At 39.7% G+C, this 22,112-nt stretch overlaps 1 protein-coding gene across 1 annotated transcript; it reads left to right on the top strand.

Moving 5' to 3' along the window:
- The first annotated feature begins 409 nt into the window (after positions 1-409).
- LOC127101938 (extensin-like) lies at positions 410-7,256 on the top strand. Its single transcript, XM_051039364.1, has 3 exons — positions 410-1,398; positions 1,642-1,858; positions 7,251-7,256. The coding sequence occupies exons 1-3, from the start codon at positions 410-412 to the stop codon at positions 7,254-7,256; spliced, it is 1,212 nt and encodes a 403-aa protein (XP_050895321.1).
- Positions 7,257-22,112: the final 14,856 nt, after the last annotated feature.

The raw sequence follows: 22,112 nt of genomic DNA, 5'->3' as shown, positions 1-22,112 counted from the left end.
CCCGGAAATCAACCCTACCATCTTCCAACAGAGTGCTGAAGGCAAGCATTCCACGAACAAGGAGCTACATCAGAACCTCCGGGTCTGGTTGAAGATCATCTTAGGCACCATTCATCATCGCCCTGCTTCAAACTCTTCTGACTACATCAACATAAATCAGAAGTGTATCTTGTACTGCATTCCCAAGGGTCTGAAACCGTGTCTACCTGCACTCCTCTTCAAGTACCTCAGAGATTTAGTCAAAGACACCATAAACAACATAAAGACAAGGAACTACATCCATCTGGGGAGACTCATATTAGATGTATTGATTGAGAGCGGCTTAGTGGATCACCTGATTCAGCTCAGACTCATCGAAGATGTCACCATTGACACTAGAAGACCGTTGAATGCTTGGAATCTGAAGAGCATGGGAATCATTGATCAAGTCAGAGCCAAACCAACACTTGATACCTCCTGGGAAGAACTCAGAGATCAGAGGGAGATTCCCAATGGACTCTACCTGTTCTCCAAGATTGACCCTCCAGAGGTAGTAACCTACTATCTACAGGACCTTGCCAATCAAGGGGTGGATATCTCTGACATCACAGTGGACTGGCTTCCTGAGCATCCAACTAACTTCATGAAGAGGATGCGAGAGCCCTCTGAGAAGTCCAAGAAGGCGAAGAAAGCAAGGCTGGGAGAATCCTCTGGGTCAAGACCTCCAGTACCTCTAGCTGGCTCTCCAAGTAAGTCTGTACCTCTCTCTCGCTCTGTTAAAATAAAACCTCTTGCTTCTTATCTTCCCCAAACCACCTCTATATACACCACCTCTGATACTCCTCCCTCAACCACCAGAACCTTTAACCCACCCTCACTTAAATTTAACCTAGCTACCACCACATTACCCATTTCAGAAGTAGAAATGCTGAATGAAACCACTTCACCATCATCATCACCATCTCTACAATCCCCACCATACTACGAACTCTCCTCCGACACTGGACCATCTGACCCTCAATCCCCCACTTTGACTCAGCTACAAGCTCATGCTCTGGCCTCTCAACAGCCATCACACTCTGAACTTGAACCAGAAGTCACTTTCTCACCTCCTGAACATCCAAATCCCACCACATCTAAACAAACACCACCACCTGCACAACAACCAATCCCCTTTGAACCACAACCAACCCAACCATCATTTGAACCACACCCAGAACCTCAACAAACAACACAGTCACCCTCTGACATTCCACCACCCATCACTTCCGCTGCCTCCATCACTCCCACATTCAATCTCAGTGCCCCAAACTCACTCTCTCCACCCTCCCTAACCCCTGCCACTGAACCAGAAACTACCATTCTTACCCTTGAAGAAGCAATCCAGGTTTTTGCAGAGTCTTCAGTCGAGAAGGTCAAGTCTCTGACCATAAATTCTGGCATCAATGATGATCCCTCTGCTATAAGGATCCACTGGAACAGAGTAATAAGTTGGATGACCTCTGAAGCCTGCAAACTGAAAGGCCTCTCTGAACAAGTCCGCAACGACTTTATCAGAGACACTGGTATTAGACTTCAAGAGCGCCTAGCCAGAGAAGTTGAAGAACGGGAAAGGAAGGAAGTCGAAGAGAAAGCACGCCAATAAGAACTACAACAAATCAGAGAAGATGAAGCCAAGGCTGCCGCTGATGCTGCTGCTGCTGCGGCTGCTGCTGAGGCTATGACAAAAGCTAAAGCCGACGCTGAAGAATCAACTCGTATTACTGAAGAAGCAGCTGCCAAAGCCAACACTGATGCACTGACTCAGGGGGAGAACTCTAACTCTGGGTTCGTCCCTCTAGTCTTGAAGACTCTAGAGGAACTGCAGAAAGAACAACAGGTAGTTCGGGCCAACATCTCTGAAGATTTTATTCTGGGAAGTAAGGATAAACCCGTTAGAACCAAGTCAACATTCAAAGTATCTGAAGAAATTCCTCTAGGACTAGTATCTCTGATTGAGCCTACTTCATGTGATGAGGCACTTAAAGACAACGACTGGGTTCTAGCTATGAAAGAAGAGCTAGATCAATTCTCAAAGAATGACGTCTGGGATCTTGTTCCAAAGCCTAAAGGAACTCATATTATTGGAACCAGATGGGTGTTTAGAAACAAACTGAACAAAAAGGGAGAAATAGTCAGAAACAAAGCACGACTGGTGGCACAATGGTACAATCAACAAGAAGGTATTGACTACAACGAAACCTTTTCCCCAGTTGCCAGGTTAGAATCTATTCGCTTACTTGTTTCATTTGCTGTAAATCATTCTATCAAACTATATCAAATGGATGTCAAGAGTGAATTTCTTAATGGTTATATATCAGAAGAAGTTTATGTCAATCAACCTCCAAGTTTTGAAAACTCTAAATGTCCAGAACATATTTTAAACTCAAGAAATCACTGTACGGTTTAAAACAAGCTCCTAGAGCTTGGTATGATAGATTAAGTAACTTCCTTCTGGAACATGACTTTATTAGAGGAAAGGTTGACTCTACACTCTTCTATAAAAACATTAGAAATAATCTCATGATATGCCAGATATATGTTGATGACATTATTTTTGGTTCAGCTAACCCTTATGTATGTCAAGAATTCTCTGAGCTAATGCAGGCAGAATTTGAAATGAGCTTAACGCAAGAACTAAAGTTCTTTCTAGGAATTCAAATCAATCAAGCTTCAGAAGCTACCTACGTTTATCAAAGTAAATACATAAAAGACATTCTGAAGAAATTCTAAATGGCTGAATGCAAACCTGCTAAGACACCTATGCATCCAACCTGCATTCTGGAAAAAGAAGAAATTAGCCAGAAGGTTTGTCAGAAGCTCTATCGTGGTATGATAGGCTCTCTTCTCTATCTGACTGCTACACGTCCTGATATTCTGTTTAGTGTATGTCTCTGTGCCAGATTCTAATCTGATCCTAGAGAATCTCATTTAACAATTGTTAAAAGAATACTCAGGTATCTAAAAGGAACCCCTAACTTGTGCCTAACGGGTTCTGCTCAGATGCGTGGATAGACACGAAACAGATTTATTAATGACTGAAGTCCATGAAGGTTCCTTTGGTACTCATTCCAATGGACATGCTATGGCTAAGAAGATGTTAAAAGCAGGTTACTATTGGCTGACAATGGAATCTGACTATTGAAAGTTTGTGAAGAAATGCCACAAGTGTCAAATTTATGCAGATAAGATTCATGTTCCTCCGACACTGTTGAACCTCATTTCCTCCCCATGGCCCTTCTCCATGTGGGGAATTGATATGATTGGCATGATTGAGCCTAAAGCGTCGAATGGACATTGTTTCATTTTGGTGGCTATTAACTACTTCACAAAATGGGTTGAAGCGGCATCGTATGCGAATGTAACTAAGCAAGTTGTTGTGAGGTTCATCAAGAATTAGATTATATGTCGTTATGGTGTGCCAAGTAAGATCATTACTGATAATGGTTTGAACTTGAATAATAATATGGTGGAAGCTCTTTGCAAAGACTTCAAGATTGCACATCATAATGCTTCTCCCTACAGACCTAAGATGAATAGGGTTGTTGAAACTGCAAACAAGAACATCAAGAAGATCATTTAGAAGATGGTTATGACGTACAAGGATTGGCATGAGATGCTCCCATTTGCTTTGCATGGGTACCGTACATCCATCCGTACTTCAACAGGGGCAACCCCTTTCTCACTCGTTTATGGCATGGAAGCTGCGCTCCTGGTAGAGGTTGAGATCCCATCATTGCGTGTGCTGATGGAAGCCAAGTTGGCAGAAGCCGAATGGTGTCACACCATGTATGATCATCTGAATTTAATCGAAGAAAAGAGGTTGTCTGCTATGTGCCATGGTCAGTTATATCAGCAGAGAATGAAGAAAGATTTTGATAAGAAGGTCAGACCTCGTGTATTCAGAGAAAGTGACCCTGTGCTCAAGAAGATCCTATCTTTCAAACCAGATTCTAGGGGCAGATGGACTCCTAATTATGAAGGCCCATATGTTGTTAAGAGAGCCTTTTCGGGCGGTGCTTTGATTCTTACAACTATGGATGGTGAAGAGTTCACGCATCCTGTGAATGCAGATGCAGTCAAGAAATACTTTGCCTGAAAAGAAAAGAACAACTCGCGAAGTTGAAATTAAAGTTTTAAAATAAAAAATCATGTTTTCTTAAATAATAAAAGCAATTACTTTTTAAAGAGCAATCGATTTCATTAAAGGATGTCCACAGCGGTCCGAGAGCATTGTTGGTTTTCCCCAAGCAGTTGGTGTGATCTCTGTTTCTTCCCTAACAACTTTCCAGTTTCCAGCCGAGTTTTGATGGTTCCCTCAGCTGAGTTCGTAATTGCCTCCCTCGAGTTGTAGGCGCGTTATCGCAGCAGGTTACATAGATTTAGCAATTTTATCTCCCCTCAAGTCGCAAGCAGAGTTACCCATGACCCCTATTAGCCTTGATTCTTAAGCAGTATTTTCAGTCCTCTACAAGGTTGTCGCCCATTTGATTTGGTGTTGACCTAAAATTCCCTGCAGAGTTGATAGTGCAGGTTTTTGGCAAACCCTTCTCCTTCTCCCCAGCTAGGGTTGAGCCTTTGAGATGGATAACTCTTGTTCTTTCCTTTGCGACTTTTTCTCTCCAGCAGATGCTTCCCTCCCGTGAGGATTAGATGAGTATTGTATTGGTGATGCAGACCAGTGACATTTGTATCTTTTGTGATTGTTTTGTCAGCATAATCATCATATACATATACATTCATAGATTTCATCATTACATTAATAATGCACTTTGTGTTTCATTGTTTCCCTGATCCTCTGCTACGGTGGTGTCCTTTCCCCCACGCAGATTTGGTATGTCTGTTCTCTTTCAATTGTAGAGTGTCAGCCCCTTAAACAGAAAGAGTTTAACCTTTCTCATTCCCCACTGAGTTATTTCCTCGTGGATGATCATTATTTTAGCCTCCTCCCCAGTTGATTGTCTAGATGGAATCACTCCCCCTGAGTTATATCCTCATTGGGTTGAGTCTTTGATTGACCGTTTCTTTCTAGATCTTACCTAAATGGATGCTTTTGGTCCCCTGAGAGTTGATTACCCAGTAATTGGTAATATTATTCTCAATTTGCAAGTATTTAACTTTATCCCTAATACCCGGCAAAAGTAACCTTTTTCTCCCCAGCGAATTCGTTTTCACGTCTCCCAGGAAGTTTATCCTTGATATGTTCATCTTAACCGATGACAGATACTCTTTCCCTTCTGAGTTTATCCTTGATATGTTCATCTTAACCGATGACGGATATTCTCGTTTTGGTATTCTACCTAGTAAAAAGGGTAGTTGTAATCCCTATTTTATTCCCCAGAAGGTTAATCCTTGATATGTTCATCCTAATCGATGATGGATTTCCTTTTCTTTGCGGTCTTCTTCCCAATAACCGGTAGTTGTAAATCCTGCTTCCCCTCGGAGTCTATCCTTGATATGTTCATCTTAACCGATGACGTATATTCTCTTTCCGGTACTCTATCCAGTAACTGATAGATGTAATTCCTATTTTTCCCCTCGGATTCTATCCTTGATATGTTCATCTTAACCGATGATGGGTATTCTCTTTCTGGTATTCTATCAAATAGCCGATAGATATAATTCCTGCTTTTTCAGGCAGTCTATCCTTGATATGTTTACCATAACCGGTAACGTATATTCATCCCAATGTCCCCAGATGAGTCTATCCTTGATATGTTCATCTTAAACGATGACGTATATTCTTCCCTTTGAGTCTATCCTTGATATGTTCACCTTAGCTAGTGATAGACATTCTCTTTCTTTGTGGTCTTCTGTCCAGTATTGGTAGTTGTAAATCCTATTTTTTTCAACCTATTAATTATGGTTAAATTATTTTCACTTTTAAGTTCTTGAATTACGTTTTCTTTTATATATAATAAGTTGTTTAAGTGATATATATGTTTATCCATCATTTCATTTACGATGCTCTCTTTCTATTACTCTTCTCACTATTTTATAATTTCAAGAGAATTTAGGTGATTATGTAGTACTTTTATGCATGATTATTTTTGGTTAACTTTGAAAAGTTTAGAATATTCAGGCGGAAATTACTTGCAAAAAATTTAAAGTGTCTACATTACATTTTTATTATTTAGTTTAGTTTTTAAATATTTTTCAACCTTATATTTTTTTTTGTAATTATTCTAAAATGGATAAATTTGCTTATTGCAATTTCTTTGTTATTATAACGAGTGTCATAAAACATATTAAAAATATTTTTTATTTATTGGTTAGTAATAGAGTTCATATTTTAACATGATCACATTATAATAGAAATAATTTAAAATATTTATAATATGACCCTTCAAAGATGAACATTAAAAAAATATGAACAAAAGGAAAAACACTTCACAACCTAGTTTCAAAACTATTAAAAATTCATATTCAATATGATTATTATCACCATCATTACTATATGTTCATAAAATTATTTGTTATTCATTATTATATTTTTATGAGACAATATTTTAGTTTTAGGGGTGAGACAGAAGACAAAAATTTCGATGAAATTTCAATCATCTCTTGTCTGTTATGTAGTTGTCTCGTCCGCATATTCTCTTGTTTTAATGTTTAAAACATATATTTAATATTAAAAAAAGATATAAAATAAGTAAATCTTCTACCAATGTTGATTTGGATACTAAACATAGTCACCTTGAGAAGGCCACTATGTTAAACAAATACATTAAGTAGCTAAGTAATATGTATATGTATATGTCATTTTATTTCAAAGACATGCATTTGGAGTGTTTCAACCCCTTCCTATCATGTTCTAAGCAACCTCATTTCTTTTGCCTAGTATCCATCTAATAGGTTTCATGTTTCTAATAAAAGTAACTCTACGTTATTTTTACAATCTGTTTTATTTTTCATAACTTTAACCCATCTTTGTCTATATAAAATGTCATATTCTTTATTTCGTTTTTTCATGGTCATTTTTTAAAACAACATACTATGATATCAATACATTATATTTTAGAATTTTATATACAAAAAAACTCATATATCAATACATTACAATTTAAGTGAATAAAATTTATAATAAAAAAACTAACAAATCAATATTGTTAGTGTTATAATTTAGAATCTTAATCAAAATAAATACATTAATAAATCAATAATGTTAATGTTATTATTTAAAATCTTATTCTAATAATTTCAAGTGATGTCTATATGTACTTATGTAATAGAATTAGAATTTGGCATGAAGTATGGTTTATGATACTAACTTCTTGATATCATATATAAATATCATAATAAAACGAAAATTTAACTTAATTCGTCTCTATAAAATTAATATTTAAGAGAAAGAGTGTTAAACTATATAAATTCTTCAGAGACTTTAGGTTTTTCCAATAATAAATTAAATTCAAAAGGTATTTTTATATATATTGACAAGATTTATAATATATTTTATATTTTATTCTTGTTTTGTTTGTTCTTATGAGCTTAACTAAATACACTCAAATCTTTCAAAATAAAGGGATTTAAAAATAAGGTCCAAATAACCGGGCTCGTTATCTATCGTATAATTGAATGTAACTTTCTTAATGTAACAAAAAATAACAGTACTAGTGTAAAATAAAGTAATAGTACTTTTCAAATTTTAATTCGTGGTTAAAACGTGTCATTTAAAAATAAAAGGGTTGTTATAAAATATTATATATAAACTAAAAGATATTTTATGAATGATAAAAAACATTCAATAAAGTATAATTAGTTGAGATTCATTACATTAGATGAAATTAGTTGGGATAGTCATGTAATGCATATATTTTACGGGTACATGTCATGTAACACTTAATAGCAAGTTAGTTAGCGGATGCATTTATCAATGCACTATGGTAATCGCATGATGGTGGTTTACTACTTGTATTTTGTGAGTCTTTAGGGTGTTGGAAGGGTTGTGAGCTTAGCATATAATACTGAACTTTAAAACTGAAAACAAAATAAAGTTTTTAATGAAATATAAATTTCAACCTATTAATTGTGGTTAAATTATTTTCACTTTTAAGTTCTTGAATTACATTTTCTTTTATATATAATAAGTTGTTTAAGTGATATCTATATTTATCCATCATTTTATTTACGATGCTCTTTTTCTACTACTCTTCTCACTATTTTATAATTTCATGAGAATTTAGGTGATTACGTAGTACTTTTATGCATGATTATTTTTGGTAAACTTTGAAATATTTAGAATATTCAGGCGAAAATTACTTGCAAAAAATTTAAAGTGTCTACATTACATTTTTATTATTTTGTTTAGTTTTTAAATATTTGTCAACCTTATATTTTTTTTGTAATTATTCTAAAATGGATAAATTTGCTATTGCAATTTCTTTGTTATTATAACGAGTGTCATAAGAAATATTAAAAATCTTTTTTATTTATTGGTTAGTAATAGAGTTCATATTTTAACATGATCACATTATAATAGAAATAATTTAAAATATTTATAATATGACCCTTCAAAGATGAACATTAAAAAAATATGAACAAAAGGAAAAACACTTTCACAATCTAGTTTCAAAACTATTAAAAATTCATAATCAATATGATTATTATCACCATCATTACTATATGTTCATAAAATTATTTGTTATTAATAATTATATTTTTATGAGACAATATTTTAATTTTTGGGGTGAGATAGAAGACAAAAATTTCGATGAAATTTCAATCATCTCTTGTTTGTTATGTAGTTGTCTCGTCTGCATATTCTCTTGTTTTAGTGTTTAAAACATATATTTAATATTAAAAAAAGATATAAAATAAGTAAATCATTCTACCAATGTTGATTTGGATACTAAACATAACCTTGAGAAGGCCACTATGTTAAACAAATACATTAAGTAGCTAAGTAATATGTATATGTATATGTCATTTTATTTCAACGACATGCATTTGGAGTGTTTCAACCCCTTCCTATCATGTCCAAAGCAACCTCGGTTCTTTTGCCTAGTCTCCATCTGTTTATTATGGAAATTGGTAAACAACCGCTGGTCCTCCCTAGGCCTTAAGACTAAGGGTTACTTGCAGGATCAACCAGTTGATCCTAGGACATGTGCTAGTGCAAGTGTGGCTTATCCAATTCGACGGAATAACTTTGTGAGGAACGGCTCCTGACAAAGTATTGAACAAGCGCAGGTTTTTCCTCATGAACGGTTTGAACGATGTTATAGCATATGGGTGACTCGTGACCGACAGCGCTACAGCATTCAAAAGATGTACACAATGAACACGCTTTTGGTGAACTCTATTATCGTAATAGAATCAGTGTCGACAGCGTAAACGACAACGTAAAGTGATAACTCAAAAGTAAATGAAATTAAAATAAAATGTTCAACGGGAATAATTGAAAAGTAAGGAAGTTGCATTGAAATAAATATGGTGATTCACGTACATAACACTCTTAAAAACTCTCGCTTCCTCGCGCTGGGAATGAGAAGTTTCTTACAAGTGATTTTTAGTACAAGGTGAACACCCCGAGCCTCTCGTGGGATATTCTATTTATACGAAACTAAAGAAATTGCCTACAGGCTAAAAACTCCTAACAAACTAGCAGACGTCGTGCCACACGATCTGCAAACCGTTCTACCCACGTCTTGCAAACTGCTCCAAATTTTGGCGCTTTTATTCTTCTTGTAATTGCTAGTCATTTTCCAATTTCAAATTTCTCCCGCCCAGACATTTAGGGCGACACTGTCTTCTAAGCATTTGGCATGAAAGAAAATTCTTTAAGTCTCAAGCTTCATTTTAGTCGACAGAATGGCCTGTCGACCAAGCACGCTTCTCCTGTCGGCTTCATCCCTTGACTTGTGTTTTTTCCACTCTTGCTCATCTCAGGCACATCTTCATCCTTTGATGGGGTATAACCCCTAAATTCACAAGACCCTATCACCAATTATGCTTTCAGTATGCCTTAGAGATTTCTCGTGGTAACAAAATGCCCCCCAAAGATGCCATTTTCGACTGTCGATGTTGGTGAGATGATGACATCTTTGAGATGTCGACTTACCCCTTACTTCTTCCACTTCTACTTAGTGGGACCCCTATTTCCCCATGCTGATGACGTCATATAATCATGACGAACGTTTCCTTTTTTCCTCGAGACGCACAAAATCACGTCCCCATCACTTCACGTCTTTATGACTGAAACGTGTTTGCTATCACAACTGCCTTCTCTCCTCCACGTGTCTGCAGACGTGGGAACATGGGCATACGTGTCGAAGATGGAAGATCAAACGCTCACTCTTCTCTGCTCAGGGTTTAACCCCTATAAAACCCTCGTTCTTTCTTCTTCTTCCCTTTTTTTCGCCCTTTTACTTTAGCATACAATCATCTCCTGCACTCTGTGTAAAAACTCTTCTTCTCCAAAAACTTCCATTTTCTCCATGTCTAGCTCCAGCAAACCCTCCGCTGCTAAACTCACACATCCTCTCACCATTGATGGTAAGGAGTATGTTCCCGAGCCTCTGTTTGTAGAAGAGAAGGCAAAAATCTGGTGTTCTCAGGTATTGATCCCTTTCTCCTTGGCTGACGAACCTTTAGCGTTCTTAGGTCCTCTTCTAGAAAATAGACGCCCAGAGATTACCAGAACAAATTCTTCCCTTTTCCCCTCCAGTCATATCTCTAAACCCTTAGTTTCTGCCCAAAAACCCTTTTCCCTTCGCTACATCGACAAGAACTTCAGGACTGCTTCTCCTAAAAATTGTCCTAAGTTTTGTTCCTAGATGGATCAGTTAGAATCAGAGAAAATTGACCATTGGAAAAGGACAGACATCTACACCCTTCTACAGATTGCCCGTTGTGGCCCTCCCCAGTCTTGTGGCATGTTATTAGCTGCCCTCCAATTTTGGGAGAGTTCGACCAACTCTTTCCATACCAAGTGTGGCATGATCACGCCGACACTCCTGGATATTGCTGCCATCACTGGCTTAAAACCGACTGGCGAAGTCTTCGACTGTGAAGCTGTAGCGCCAATCTCTCTGCGGTTCAACGTTGGTGACTCTCGCAAGCCGACTTACAACAGTTTCATTGATCACCATGCCACCTCTTCAGGCCCTGTGACCGACGAGGAACATGTGGCTTTCCTGACCCTCTGGCTATCTCGCTTTGTTTTCTGCTCCAGATCTATGCAGATAGCCAAGCACTTTGCTCTCCTGGCAACTCAACTGCACCAAGAGCGTGACATCGCCCTGGGCCAATTGATTTTAGCTTTTCTCTATGAATCTCTGTCTGAGGTCGTCTGCCAAATTAGACTCTTTGACCCTGAGAATTCAAGGAAGAAAAATGTGTTGGTCCATGGACCTTTTTGGTTCTTACAACTGTGGCTAAATGCCAGTTTCTCTAAAGATATAGCCCCCTATGGGATGAGAAGGGTTACATGTCCTCCAAAGGAACGACACCTTATTTGGAAACGATTGATCCCTCTGACGCCCATCGACAAAAACTTCCCTGACCTCCAAGTGTTTCGCCTTTTGTTCAACATCATGCTGACCCGTACCAACTTTCTACCTTCTATGGCCCTTTTCAGCCGTCGAACTGAGGGTCCTGCATGGTTCACCAGGCCTTTTCCGCCGACTGAAGATGAGCATAGAGATGAAACCTTCCTCATTTGGAGACGCCTTATGGTCCCTCGATTCCTGTCGGCTGAAACCTCCAGTAGCAATCCTGGCTTAGTGGCTTATCAGCCTAACTTGGTGTCCAGACAATTTGGCCTTTGCCAATTTATTCCCAAGTTCCTGTTCTCTTCTCAAGAATTACTCACCAATATCCTCTGTGGTCAACTCTGGAGTGAGATCCAGGAGGATCTTGAAACCCTTTGGGAAAACCGACCACGACTCCACTCCATTCCCTTTCGACCAGCCTTCTTCTGCACCAAAGAATTCAATGATTGGTGGCAGTCGTATTTTGCTATTTATGTTGGCGCTCCTGAGGCCAAACTATCTGAACTAACTCAAGCTTTTGTTTACTTGCAGGCGAAGTCGACCAAGTGTAAGGCTCTCCATGTCAAACAAATTCGCGCTTTCCAGAACTATTTCCAAGTTATGTATCGACCAGATAATCTTCGTCAGACCATCTTTGAGGCTGCGGTCGAACTAAAGGAGAAAGTAACCGACAGGCTCCCAAAACTTAAAATCCCTGGTTACGCAAAAGATAAGTATTTTTACGCCCTTCACTTTGGACACCTCAAGTTCCCTCCTTTGCCATCTAGCCCCTTGGTTTGGTCCTTTGGGCATTTGGTCCCAGAGTGGTTTTATTGTCCCATTTCGCACGTACAAAATGCCTATAAGAAGAAGGCCGACATAGTGGCCCCGACGAAGCATTATCTGCCTAACTACTCAGGGCCACTTCATATTGATCCTCAATATGTTAGCGTATTCGAATCCACACAGCTTGGTAACACTTTTCTGGAAAGTTAAAACTTCCTTTTAGTTGGATTTCGTGGCTCACTTGTGTTTCTTCTATTTATTTGCAGCGATCCCTCTAGACCCTGTGGGTCTTGCTCCTGCTAAAGAACCTACTCCTTCGACACAAGAGGCTCAGGTTCGACTCTGGCTGAGTTGTCGTTTCCTTTAGCCTTTTGGTTTTTATTCTTAGCCGTCATCTCCCTTTTTGTAGGCTGCTACTGAGAAATCCTCTGATGATGAGTGCCCTATTACTCAAGTCTTGAAAAAACCCAGTTCTTCGGTATGCACCTATATGAAGCAATCTCATTTACTCTTGTGATTTTTTAAGGGAAACACTACATGGTCTCTAATTTCTCACTTATGTGTAGGGTCAACCATGTTCGACAGACCCCACTGTCTCCTCTCACTCCAAAAAATCCAAAAAACACAAACGCTCTGCCGCCACAGGATCTGAGGTATTTCTTGCCGGCTTGTCTGATCTTCTGACTAGAATATCTGCTTATAACATCTCTTCGTATCTTCAGCCAACTTCCCAGCCATCTTCTCAGCACAAATAAAAAAGCCACCATGGCCACAAAAGGAAAAAGCATGACTCTCCCTCTAGGAGTGGCGAAACCAAGAAAAAAGATACCATAAAACGCTCACTCCAGAGGCTCCTGCTGTAGATGCCGACACCATTGTGGTCGACACTTCCATTCTTAACAAGGCCCCTAATCCAGTTGTGGGGGTTTCGCAGTCGACTAGCACCTCCGCTGCTGCTGCCTTGGGGAAAGAAAATCAAGATGCCGTCTCCCCTGCGTCGACACAGGTAATCACTTGTTTTCCTGTCTACTCCCTTGGATTATTGTACTTCTCTTATACACATCTTTTCCTTATAGCAGGTTGATGCTTCTGCTGAGCCATCTCAACCCGTCACCGACTACACTCCTTTGTTGCCGGTTTCTTCTCCAGCTCACCCACTACAATATTTCGACACCACTGGTGAGTTCATTGGCTTCCCTATCCAGATTAGTGATAGTAACTCTGACTCAGTCACTAGTCCTGCAACATATACGGATTCCAGTTCGACTAGTTCTGACTCTAGTCTTTCTTCAGCTTCCTTGCCTTTGCAGGATCCAAGGGGACCAGTGGGTGTCGACACCAATAAGAAACCACATTCTCAAACTACTCCTCTGTCAACTGCTTCTCCTTCTTCTCAAACTACTCCTCTGTCGACCGCTTCTCCTTTATCTTTCCCGAGGCTGGCGATAAAACCTTCTGCCTTAGAAGCAATTGATAGGCTCCATAATCTGGTGAGATCGCGTGATGCCTCTTCTGACTCTGAGCAGCTTCACTCTGGAAAAATGTGCTCTGAGGCGACGAAGACCAAAACTTTAATGGACAAGGTTCGCTTTCACGCCTTGAATCCTGACCTCCCTTTTGTGCTCATGCATGAACCTGTTGTCGGTCCAGAGATCTTGCGCGTGCTTGCCCAACTTAAAGATCTTCAGCTCTCAGAATATGCCAAGCGTGCAACGGCCGCTTTAGAACAACTTCTGGTTCCCATGCTGCACCATCTCGACAACGTTAGGGAAACTGAACGCCAGATTGCTTCTACTGAGGCCTCTGTGAAGGAAAAGTGGGAGTTAGTGATGCACACCGATGCAGAGGTCACCAAACTGCTGAGGACTATGGAGGAGAAGAAGAAAGAGTTGATCTCCAAACAAACAAGGGGCACTGAGATACGCCAACAAACTGATGCTCTTCGACGTCAATTATCACTCTGGACAGTGAGTTGGAGTCAATTACCAAGGAGGAGTCGTGCTTTATCGACGAAGTTCTAAAACCTGCCCAGGCCACTGTGGAGCAAACCACCGGCGATGCCTTAGCGGTCGCTGAAGAGCTTTCGACTATTGAGGAGAAGCTTGAGCAACTTAAAGCCCAAGCCGACACCTTGGAGCCTACGTCTCTATATTATAATTTTGAGCTTAAATCTTTTCAATCCAAATTCGGCCAACTTTGACCGCTTTTATTTTTGTGTAATATATCAACAATGGCTTCTTGCCAATTTAATATTATCATTCTTATTTTAGCAATATGTATTTATTTTCTGTACCTTTTGTAACTGGTTTCCAACATAGTTTTCTCCAACATAGTTCATTCGACAGTCATTTAGTCTGTCAAAATCTTGACCTCTTGAAGGAGAGGCCTATATTTTTTCAAGTACTTGCTATTCACCCTTAGGATTCGCCTATCTGGTGCCAACTCCTCGACCTCGTAGGCGTTATTAGAAAAGGCCTGCAAAACGTTAAACGGTCCTTCCTAATTAGGGGACCATTTACCCAAAACTCTATCATTTCTATCCATAGGAAAGATCACTCTCCAAACTAGATCGTCGACAGCAAACATTTTTCCTTTCACCTTTTTATTGTAGACTCTGGCGACTTTTTCTTTCTGCCTTCGTAGGGAATCCAAGGCTAACATTCTCTCCTCATTTAAGTCGACCAGTTCGTCTGTCATCATGCTCTAATAATCTTCAGAAGGTATTTCATATTGCCTTTGGGTTCTGACCGCCTGAACCTGAATCTCTACTGGCAACACTGCGTCATGCCCACATACCAGTCGAAATGAAGTTGTTCCAGTTGCTTCTTTTGATGACGTTCGACATGCCCACAAAGCTTGGTCTAACATCTTATGCCAATTTCTTGGCTTCTTGCCTATATGTTTCTTTATTAGGATGATGATCACCTTATTGGCAGCCTCGACTTGGCCATTCACCTGTGTGTAATAGGGGGTAGAAGTCAGTAATTTGATTCCCATTTCTTTTGAAAAATATTGCACTTTTCGACCAGTGAAAACTGACCCCTGGTCGGTTGTGATTGTTTCTGGGATGCCAAATCTGCAGATGATATGACTTTGGACAAAATCTATCACATCCTCTTGGTCTACATTTGTTAATGCCACGACTTCAACCCATTTTGTGAAATAGTCGATACCGACCAAAACATACCTTTGTTGTTTCGACGAGGCTGGTTTTATTTCTTCGATAACATCCAGTGCCCACCCTCGAAAAGGCCAGGGCTTCACAATTGTATGCAACTCGCTTGCAGGCACATGTTGTATGCCCCCATGCAATTGGCATTCCTGATAGCTTTTAGCAAATTCAATGCAATCTTTCAACATTGAAGGCCAATAAACTCCTGAGCGCATCAAGAGCCATTTCATCTTCAAACCTGCTTGATGCGCCCCACACGCTCCACTATGTACGCTAGACACAGCTACATATGCCTCGCTTTCTCCCAGGCATTTTAGTAACACTCCTTCAACTGTCTTTTTGAATAGTTCATCATTCACCAAGACGTAGCTAAGGGCCCTATATTTTATCTTTCGATCTGTCGACCCTACAGGACTACGTAAATAATCGACTAGCGATTTACGCCAATCACTTTCCCCCTCGTCGTCGATGGTCAGAATTTCAAAATGATATTTATCTACAACTCCCAACTTTATAATCGACAAATCTGATGGTGATAACAATGTCGCTCGTACTTTCTCTCTTACTTGGACCTCTTCATCCTGGTCTTTCGACGCTTTGTACCCTGAAGCCTCCTGCGCCAAGTCATTTGCTCTCTGGTTCTCTTTCCGTGGTATGTGCTGGAGGTTGACTTGCTCAAACCTCTTGAGTAATATGATGGTAACCACAAAATACATGATTAAATTTTCTTTAACACACCTGTATTCTTTTGATGCTTGCTTAATTACTAACTCCGAGTCTCCCATAATTTCGACATTCCTTGCCCCCAATTCTAGCAGTAGTTCAAGTCCTGTAATTAGCGACTTATATTCTGCTTCATTATTTGTGCATACCCCTTCAATTATGTATTTGAACTCTGCTGGAATTCCATCTAGAGAAATTATGACTCCTCTTATCCCAGATCCATGTTTATGTCTTGAACCGTCGAAGTATAACCTCCATGGCGCTAGGTCTACGTAATTTTGCGCTATTTCGACCATTGAATGGTCGACAAGGAAATCTGCCACTACTTTCCCTTTCATCGCTTTCAAGGGTACGTATGTCAGAGAGTATTTCGTTAACGCCAAAGCCCATTTCCCAATTCTACTATGCAAAATTGGTTTAGATAACATGTGTTTAATAATATCAAAGTGGGAAGATACGTACACATCAACAGGCTTAATATATTGCTTTAGTTTCATACAAGAGAAATACAAGCATAGAAATAGTTTTTCTATATCACTATACCTAGTTTCAGGGTCATTAAGCATTCGACTAAGGTAATACACAGGTCTTTCGACACATTTTTCATCCTCTTGGACTAACATACTTCCTATGGTCGATTCTGAGGCTGCAATATACAATCTCATTGGCCATTCCTAACATGAGGGGCCAATACTGGAGGCCTAGTCAAATACTCTTTGATTTTGTCAAAAGCCTCTTGGTGCTCATCCTGCCACTTAAAATCCTCATTCTTCAGTCGAAGTAGTGGGGAAAAAGCTTTTGTTTTGCCACTTAAATTTGATATAAATCTTCTAAGAAAATTTATTTTGCCTAACAAAGATTGTAGTTCCTTTTTGGTCGACGGAGGCTTGACGTCCATAATGACTTTTGTTTTGCTTTGGTTTACTTCAATACCCTTTTTATGCACCACAAAGCCAAGGAAGTCGTCTGCCTGCACACAAAAAGCACACTTCAATGGATTCATTTTTAATCCATATTTCCTCATCCGTAGAAAGGCCTTTCGGAGATGTTCGACGTGAGTATGTCGACCATTTGATTTTATCACAATATCATCAATGTATACTTGCATGAAATCTTCAATAAAATCATGGAACATTGAATTCATTACCCTCTGATATATTGCTCTAGCATTTTTCAAACTAAATGGCATGACAACCCACTCATATGTCCCCAAGGCTCCTGGGCATCGAAACACCGTCTTCGGCACGTCTTCTTCTGCAATAAAAATTTGGTTATATCCAGCATAACCATCTAACATACTTAAATATTCGAAACCAGCGGTCGAATCGACCAGCATTTCCGCCACGGGCATGGCATACTCATCTTTGGGGGTGGCAGCATTTAGATCTCTAAAATCAATACATACTCTTAAAGACCCATTTTTCTTGATGACTGGCACAATATTGGCCAACCATTCTACGTACCTTGCAGTTTGTATAAACTTGCTTTTCAGGAGTCTATCTACTTTTGCTTTTATCTTTGCCATGATCTCTGGGGCGAAACGCCTGGGTGTCTGCTTTACTGGCTTTCTTCCAGTTTTTATTGGCAGCTTTAGCTCGACCAAATCCCTACTTAAACCAGGCATTTCGTTATAATCCCAAGCAAAACAGTCCCTAAATTCTTTAAGTATGGATATTACCTCAGACTTTAGTTCTTCGTCGATGTTGGCGCTGATGTATGTTGGCCTCTTTTCGCCATTTTCGCCAAGGTCGACTTCTTCTAAGGGGTCTTTTGGTCGGATTTTCTCTGGTGCCTTTGGGTCTTTTTCAAACCCTAAAGGTTCATTGTCATAAATACAGTCCAAACGCTGCATGTTGACGTTTCCTTTAGCCAAAACTGGCTTATCTGTGGGCTCTGGCCCAATAGCCATATAACCCTCTTTATTTAACACATAGGCTTCGACATCCATATTTTATTCAGCCTCTAGAGCCGACTTTATTTTATTCTCGACAACGTATGCCGAAATCTTTCTTAGGGCTTCTAGCTCAGTCATCACCAGTGACATCTCCCCAGCCTGTCGGCCGGATACCTGTATAGGGTGGATCATCCAGACGTTCCACATCCCAAATGAAGCCATGAGTCTCATGTAAAGTTAGAGAAACGAAAGCCTCACTCAGATTAGCATATACATCCTCAACTGGAAAACAAGGAGAAATGTTGGCCAGCTTTCTCTCGAATTCCTTCTTGCCGACATTATTTACGTCAGCCATGAAGTACCCTTGGTCGGCTTCGATATTTTCGACCACTCCATCTTCTCTCCAAATCACCAATCTTTGGTGTGCTGAAGATGGTACGACTCTGATACCATGGAGCCATTCTTTGCCAAATAACAAGTTGTAACTTGGCTTAGCATCTATCACCATAAACATTGTCGGTCTAGTTATTGAACCCACCGTGATGTTCACCATAATCACACCCATGGTGCTTTTCGTTTTTCCGCCGTAGTCAGACAAAACCATGTTGTTGGATATGATGTCAGTATCACACTTGCCAATCTTCCTCAGAATATGATGCGGCATGATGTTGACAATGGCGCCACAATCGACCAAGACTTTGTTGATAGTTACGCCTTCCACTTTGGCCCTTATCAATAATGGTTTCAAATGATTTTTCATAGTCATTGTGGGTCTTTCGAAAACTGCTTTCTTGGCTTTCAGCAGAGCCATCGTTTAGCATAAAATAACATCTTGGCTGGTGCAAAGCCATTTCTTCAGCATCAACATCATCTACCGACTCCTCCACTTCAGTCACACAATTATATTCTTGTGGTAGGATTGACACCACGTTGACCAAGATATCCAGACTTGCTTCAGACTCTGAATTGAAGTCATCAGTAACTTCATCAGAACATTTCTCAGTTGGTCGACGAACATACTCTCTGATCCGTTCTTTTGCTGCTGTGTCGACCTTCACAACAACCTTCTTCCCAGCATTCGCCCCACTGGCCATGCCTCTTCCATCTATTCCTCTAGTAGCCTCTCTTTCGGTCTATTTACACCTCTGAAAGCGTCTCCATTGAGTCCTCGACATGGGGTTCTTCCCCAAATAATTTCCAGAGACATGAGTCCTTTTTTCAGACTTGAACTCACGCCTGTAATTAATTGCTAGACCTCCTCTAGCAGCAACAACAACCCCTTGTAGGGTGTCTTGTTTTTCTTGAGGCTTGACCCAAGTGCCTCTAGGGACACCTGCCGACGGTACAAAGCTCTTAGGTCTCGCCTGGGTATTTTCCACAGCCTTTTTTGAGCCTCTTTCATTTTGGTACTCTCTGGTCGGCCCGTTTCTCTTGCTTTTGCCCAACTGTAGCTTCTAGAAATTTTCCGCGACTATTTTGTCGGTGACAACACCACATCTAGGGCACAGGCAAACTTGTGAACCCTTGTTCTTGCAGCGATACATGAAATCTACCAAGTCTTCATCAGCCATTGGGTAAACTTCGTCTATATCGACATCTGGGCTTTCACCCGTTTGCTCCAGCATGTCGGCCTCATTGTATTCGGTGATCTCGACCATGTTGATCTCGATTGGCTCCACAAATAGGGCTTCCTCCTGGTGGAGAGGATCAACGTCGATCTTCATTCTGCGGCCAGCAAATTTCAGTCTGCCTTCTTGAATCGCTTTCTGAACCAGATCCCTGAAAAGGTATCAATTAGAGGTATTATGACCAAGATAGTTATGATACTTATAAAAACCTCTTTTCTGTCTTTGTTCTAACGGTGGTATTTTAGTACCAGGTGGTACCACCATTTGACCATATTTGACCAACAGATCAAAAATTTCCTCACACTTTGTCACATCAAAAGTATAAGTTTTCAAAGGGAAATTTGGATTGTTTTCGACAGGATTTTTTCCTTGCGCAGGAAGTAATGATCGATACTCGTAGGCCGATCCTGGATTTAACTCAGCCATGTCAATTTCTAAATCGGTCGATGAAGCATAATCAACCTCATATATTGGGTATGTTGCGTCATAGTCAACAAACGCTACTTTTTCTTTCTTAGACTTATTGTGTCTAACTTTTTCTAACCTTAGCCGTTCTAGATGTCGAACTCTATCAGTCAATTGTGACATACTTTTCACAAAAGTTAGGTTTATTTTCTTCCTAATGGAATAATCTAACCCCCCCTGCGGCCATCTGAACAAGTTCATGTTTTGGCACTTGCGTAAAGCACCTGGCCTTTAATGATCTAAATCGTTTCAGATAATCGTCGATGCTCTCAGCGAACCTTTTCTTGATACTAGACAATTCTGCCAAACTAATTTTGGAATGTCCTTTGTAAAACTGTTCATGGAACTTCTTTTCTAATTTGGCCCACGAATCGATTGAGCTTGGGGCCAAAGAAGCGAACCATGTGAAGGCAGCCTTAGTCAGAGAGGAGGGAAAATTCTTTACTCTCAAACACTCATTGTGAGCTAAATCTCCTGACTGTTAGATATCTGGCAACATGCTCTATTGTCGATTCACCAGATTCTCCCCCAAATTTAGTGTACTTAGGCACTTTCATTCCCTTGGGTGCCTCGACTTGGAGAATAAATTCAGCTAACGGGGAGGCGTACAGTGGCCTTTGCAATGTGGCACCCATACCATTTCTAGCCATAATCCTTTCGACAATAGTTGTCAAATTATTTTCCACTGCTAAGTCTTCTTGTCGATGTTGACCGACAATTTGATCAACATCCTGGTGTCGGTTAACTAGTACCATCTGGTTACGTCCTGCGACTCCTGATTCAACGCCTTGATTTTGAAGGGGTCTAAGGATTTGTCCTTCGTGGACTTTCTCATCTTCCGCTGCCCCTATCTCCATCTGAACAACAACAGTTTGCCTAACCACTTGTGCCATCTGTCGAGCCGGTGCCCCTAGAAAATTACACAAGCGTGTCAATTGATTTGCCACCTGCCTATTTGTTTCAGCAGATTCTTGTATAACTGGATTAAAAACTGTGCCCATTTGGTTGATTAACATGTTAACCAATTCATGGTTACTATCATCCATTTGTTGTCTCAACACCGCTATTGAAGTGTGTAGCACCTCAAATTTGCACCCTCCCATTTGTACATTCATTTCATTTTTTAGGTCACTAACATCACATTAACATTGCATAAACATTGCATTCACATTGCATAGTGCATTGTATTTCATCAGTCAAAACTGATCAGGGGAATCCATCCGTGCAAGAGAGCAAGGGATTTTCATGTTGGAAAAGGTCCTATGGTCGTTCTAGAAAGCTCATGTGAATTAAGGCTCATGTTGTAGCAAGTTGGCCAAAGTTGGGGGTTCAGGAGTCCACAATGCGTAACCAAGTCGACTGAGGCCCATAAAAGTCAACCGTCTAACCAAATATCCATATACCATCCTTGTCCATATCGCCAACCCATATCCGCATTTTAAAACCAAATGTCCATAAACCAGATATCCATTCAAATCCAATTCCTAATATCCATTTGATCCATTATTTTCAATAACCCATTTGCATGTCCATAACCTTTTTTTTTAATCCATTTTTCACAATAAAAATCCACTAGTAATCCAAATCCTCTTTCCAAATCAATATTTCATTTTACTAATTCCTAATTTCTAAAACAATCCATGTGACCATTTAATTCTTTTTTTCAAATCCATTTAACCATTTTTTTACGGCTATCCAAATTCCATATCCCTCAAAACCACTTTTATTCCAATTTAATCATTATCCAATTTCATATCCATTTTTTTACCATAATCCATTTTATCCAATACTCAACACGAATCATATCCAATTTAGTTTATCCGTTTAAAACCAATTGCCATTATCCAATCGTACCCATAGCCATTTGTACAAAACCAAAATTCTGCATTGCATAAACCAAATTCTGCATTCATAAAAAAATTCTGCATTTACAATATAACAAAAATTCTGCA

The sequence above is a fragment of the Lathyrus oleraceus genome, chromosome 1, assembly GCF_024323335.1.
Source record: "Lathyrus oleraceus cultivar Zhongwan6 chromosome 1, CAAS_Psat_ZW6_1.0, whole genome shotgun sequence".
Classification (NCBI taxonomy): Eukaryota; Viridiplantae; Streptophyta; class Magnoliopsida; order Fabales; family Fabaceae; genus Lathyrus; species Lathyrus oleraceus.
The sequence above is the reverse complement of the archived record's forward strand: the minus strand, read 5'-3'. Positions and strand labels throughout refer to the sequence as shown.

Coding starts and splice junctions, on each gene's coding strand:
- LOC127101938 (XM_051039364.1), top strand. CDS start 410: ATGGGAATCATTGATCAAGTCAGAGCCAAACCAACACTTGATACCTCC. Junction 1,399..1,641: donor TCTTCAGTCGAGAAGGTCAA/GTCTCTGACCAT, acceptor ACAACAAATCAG/AGAAGATGAAGCCAAGGCTG.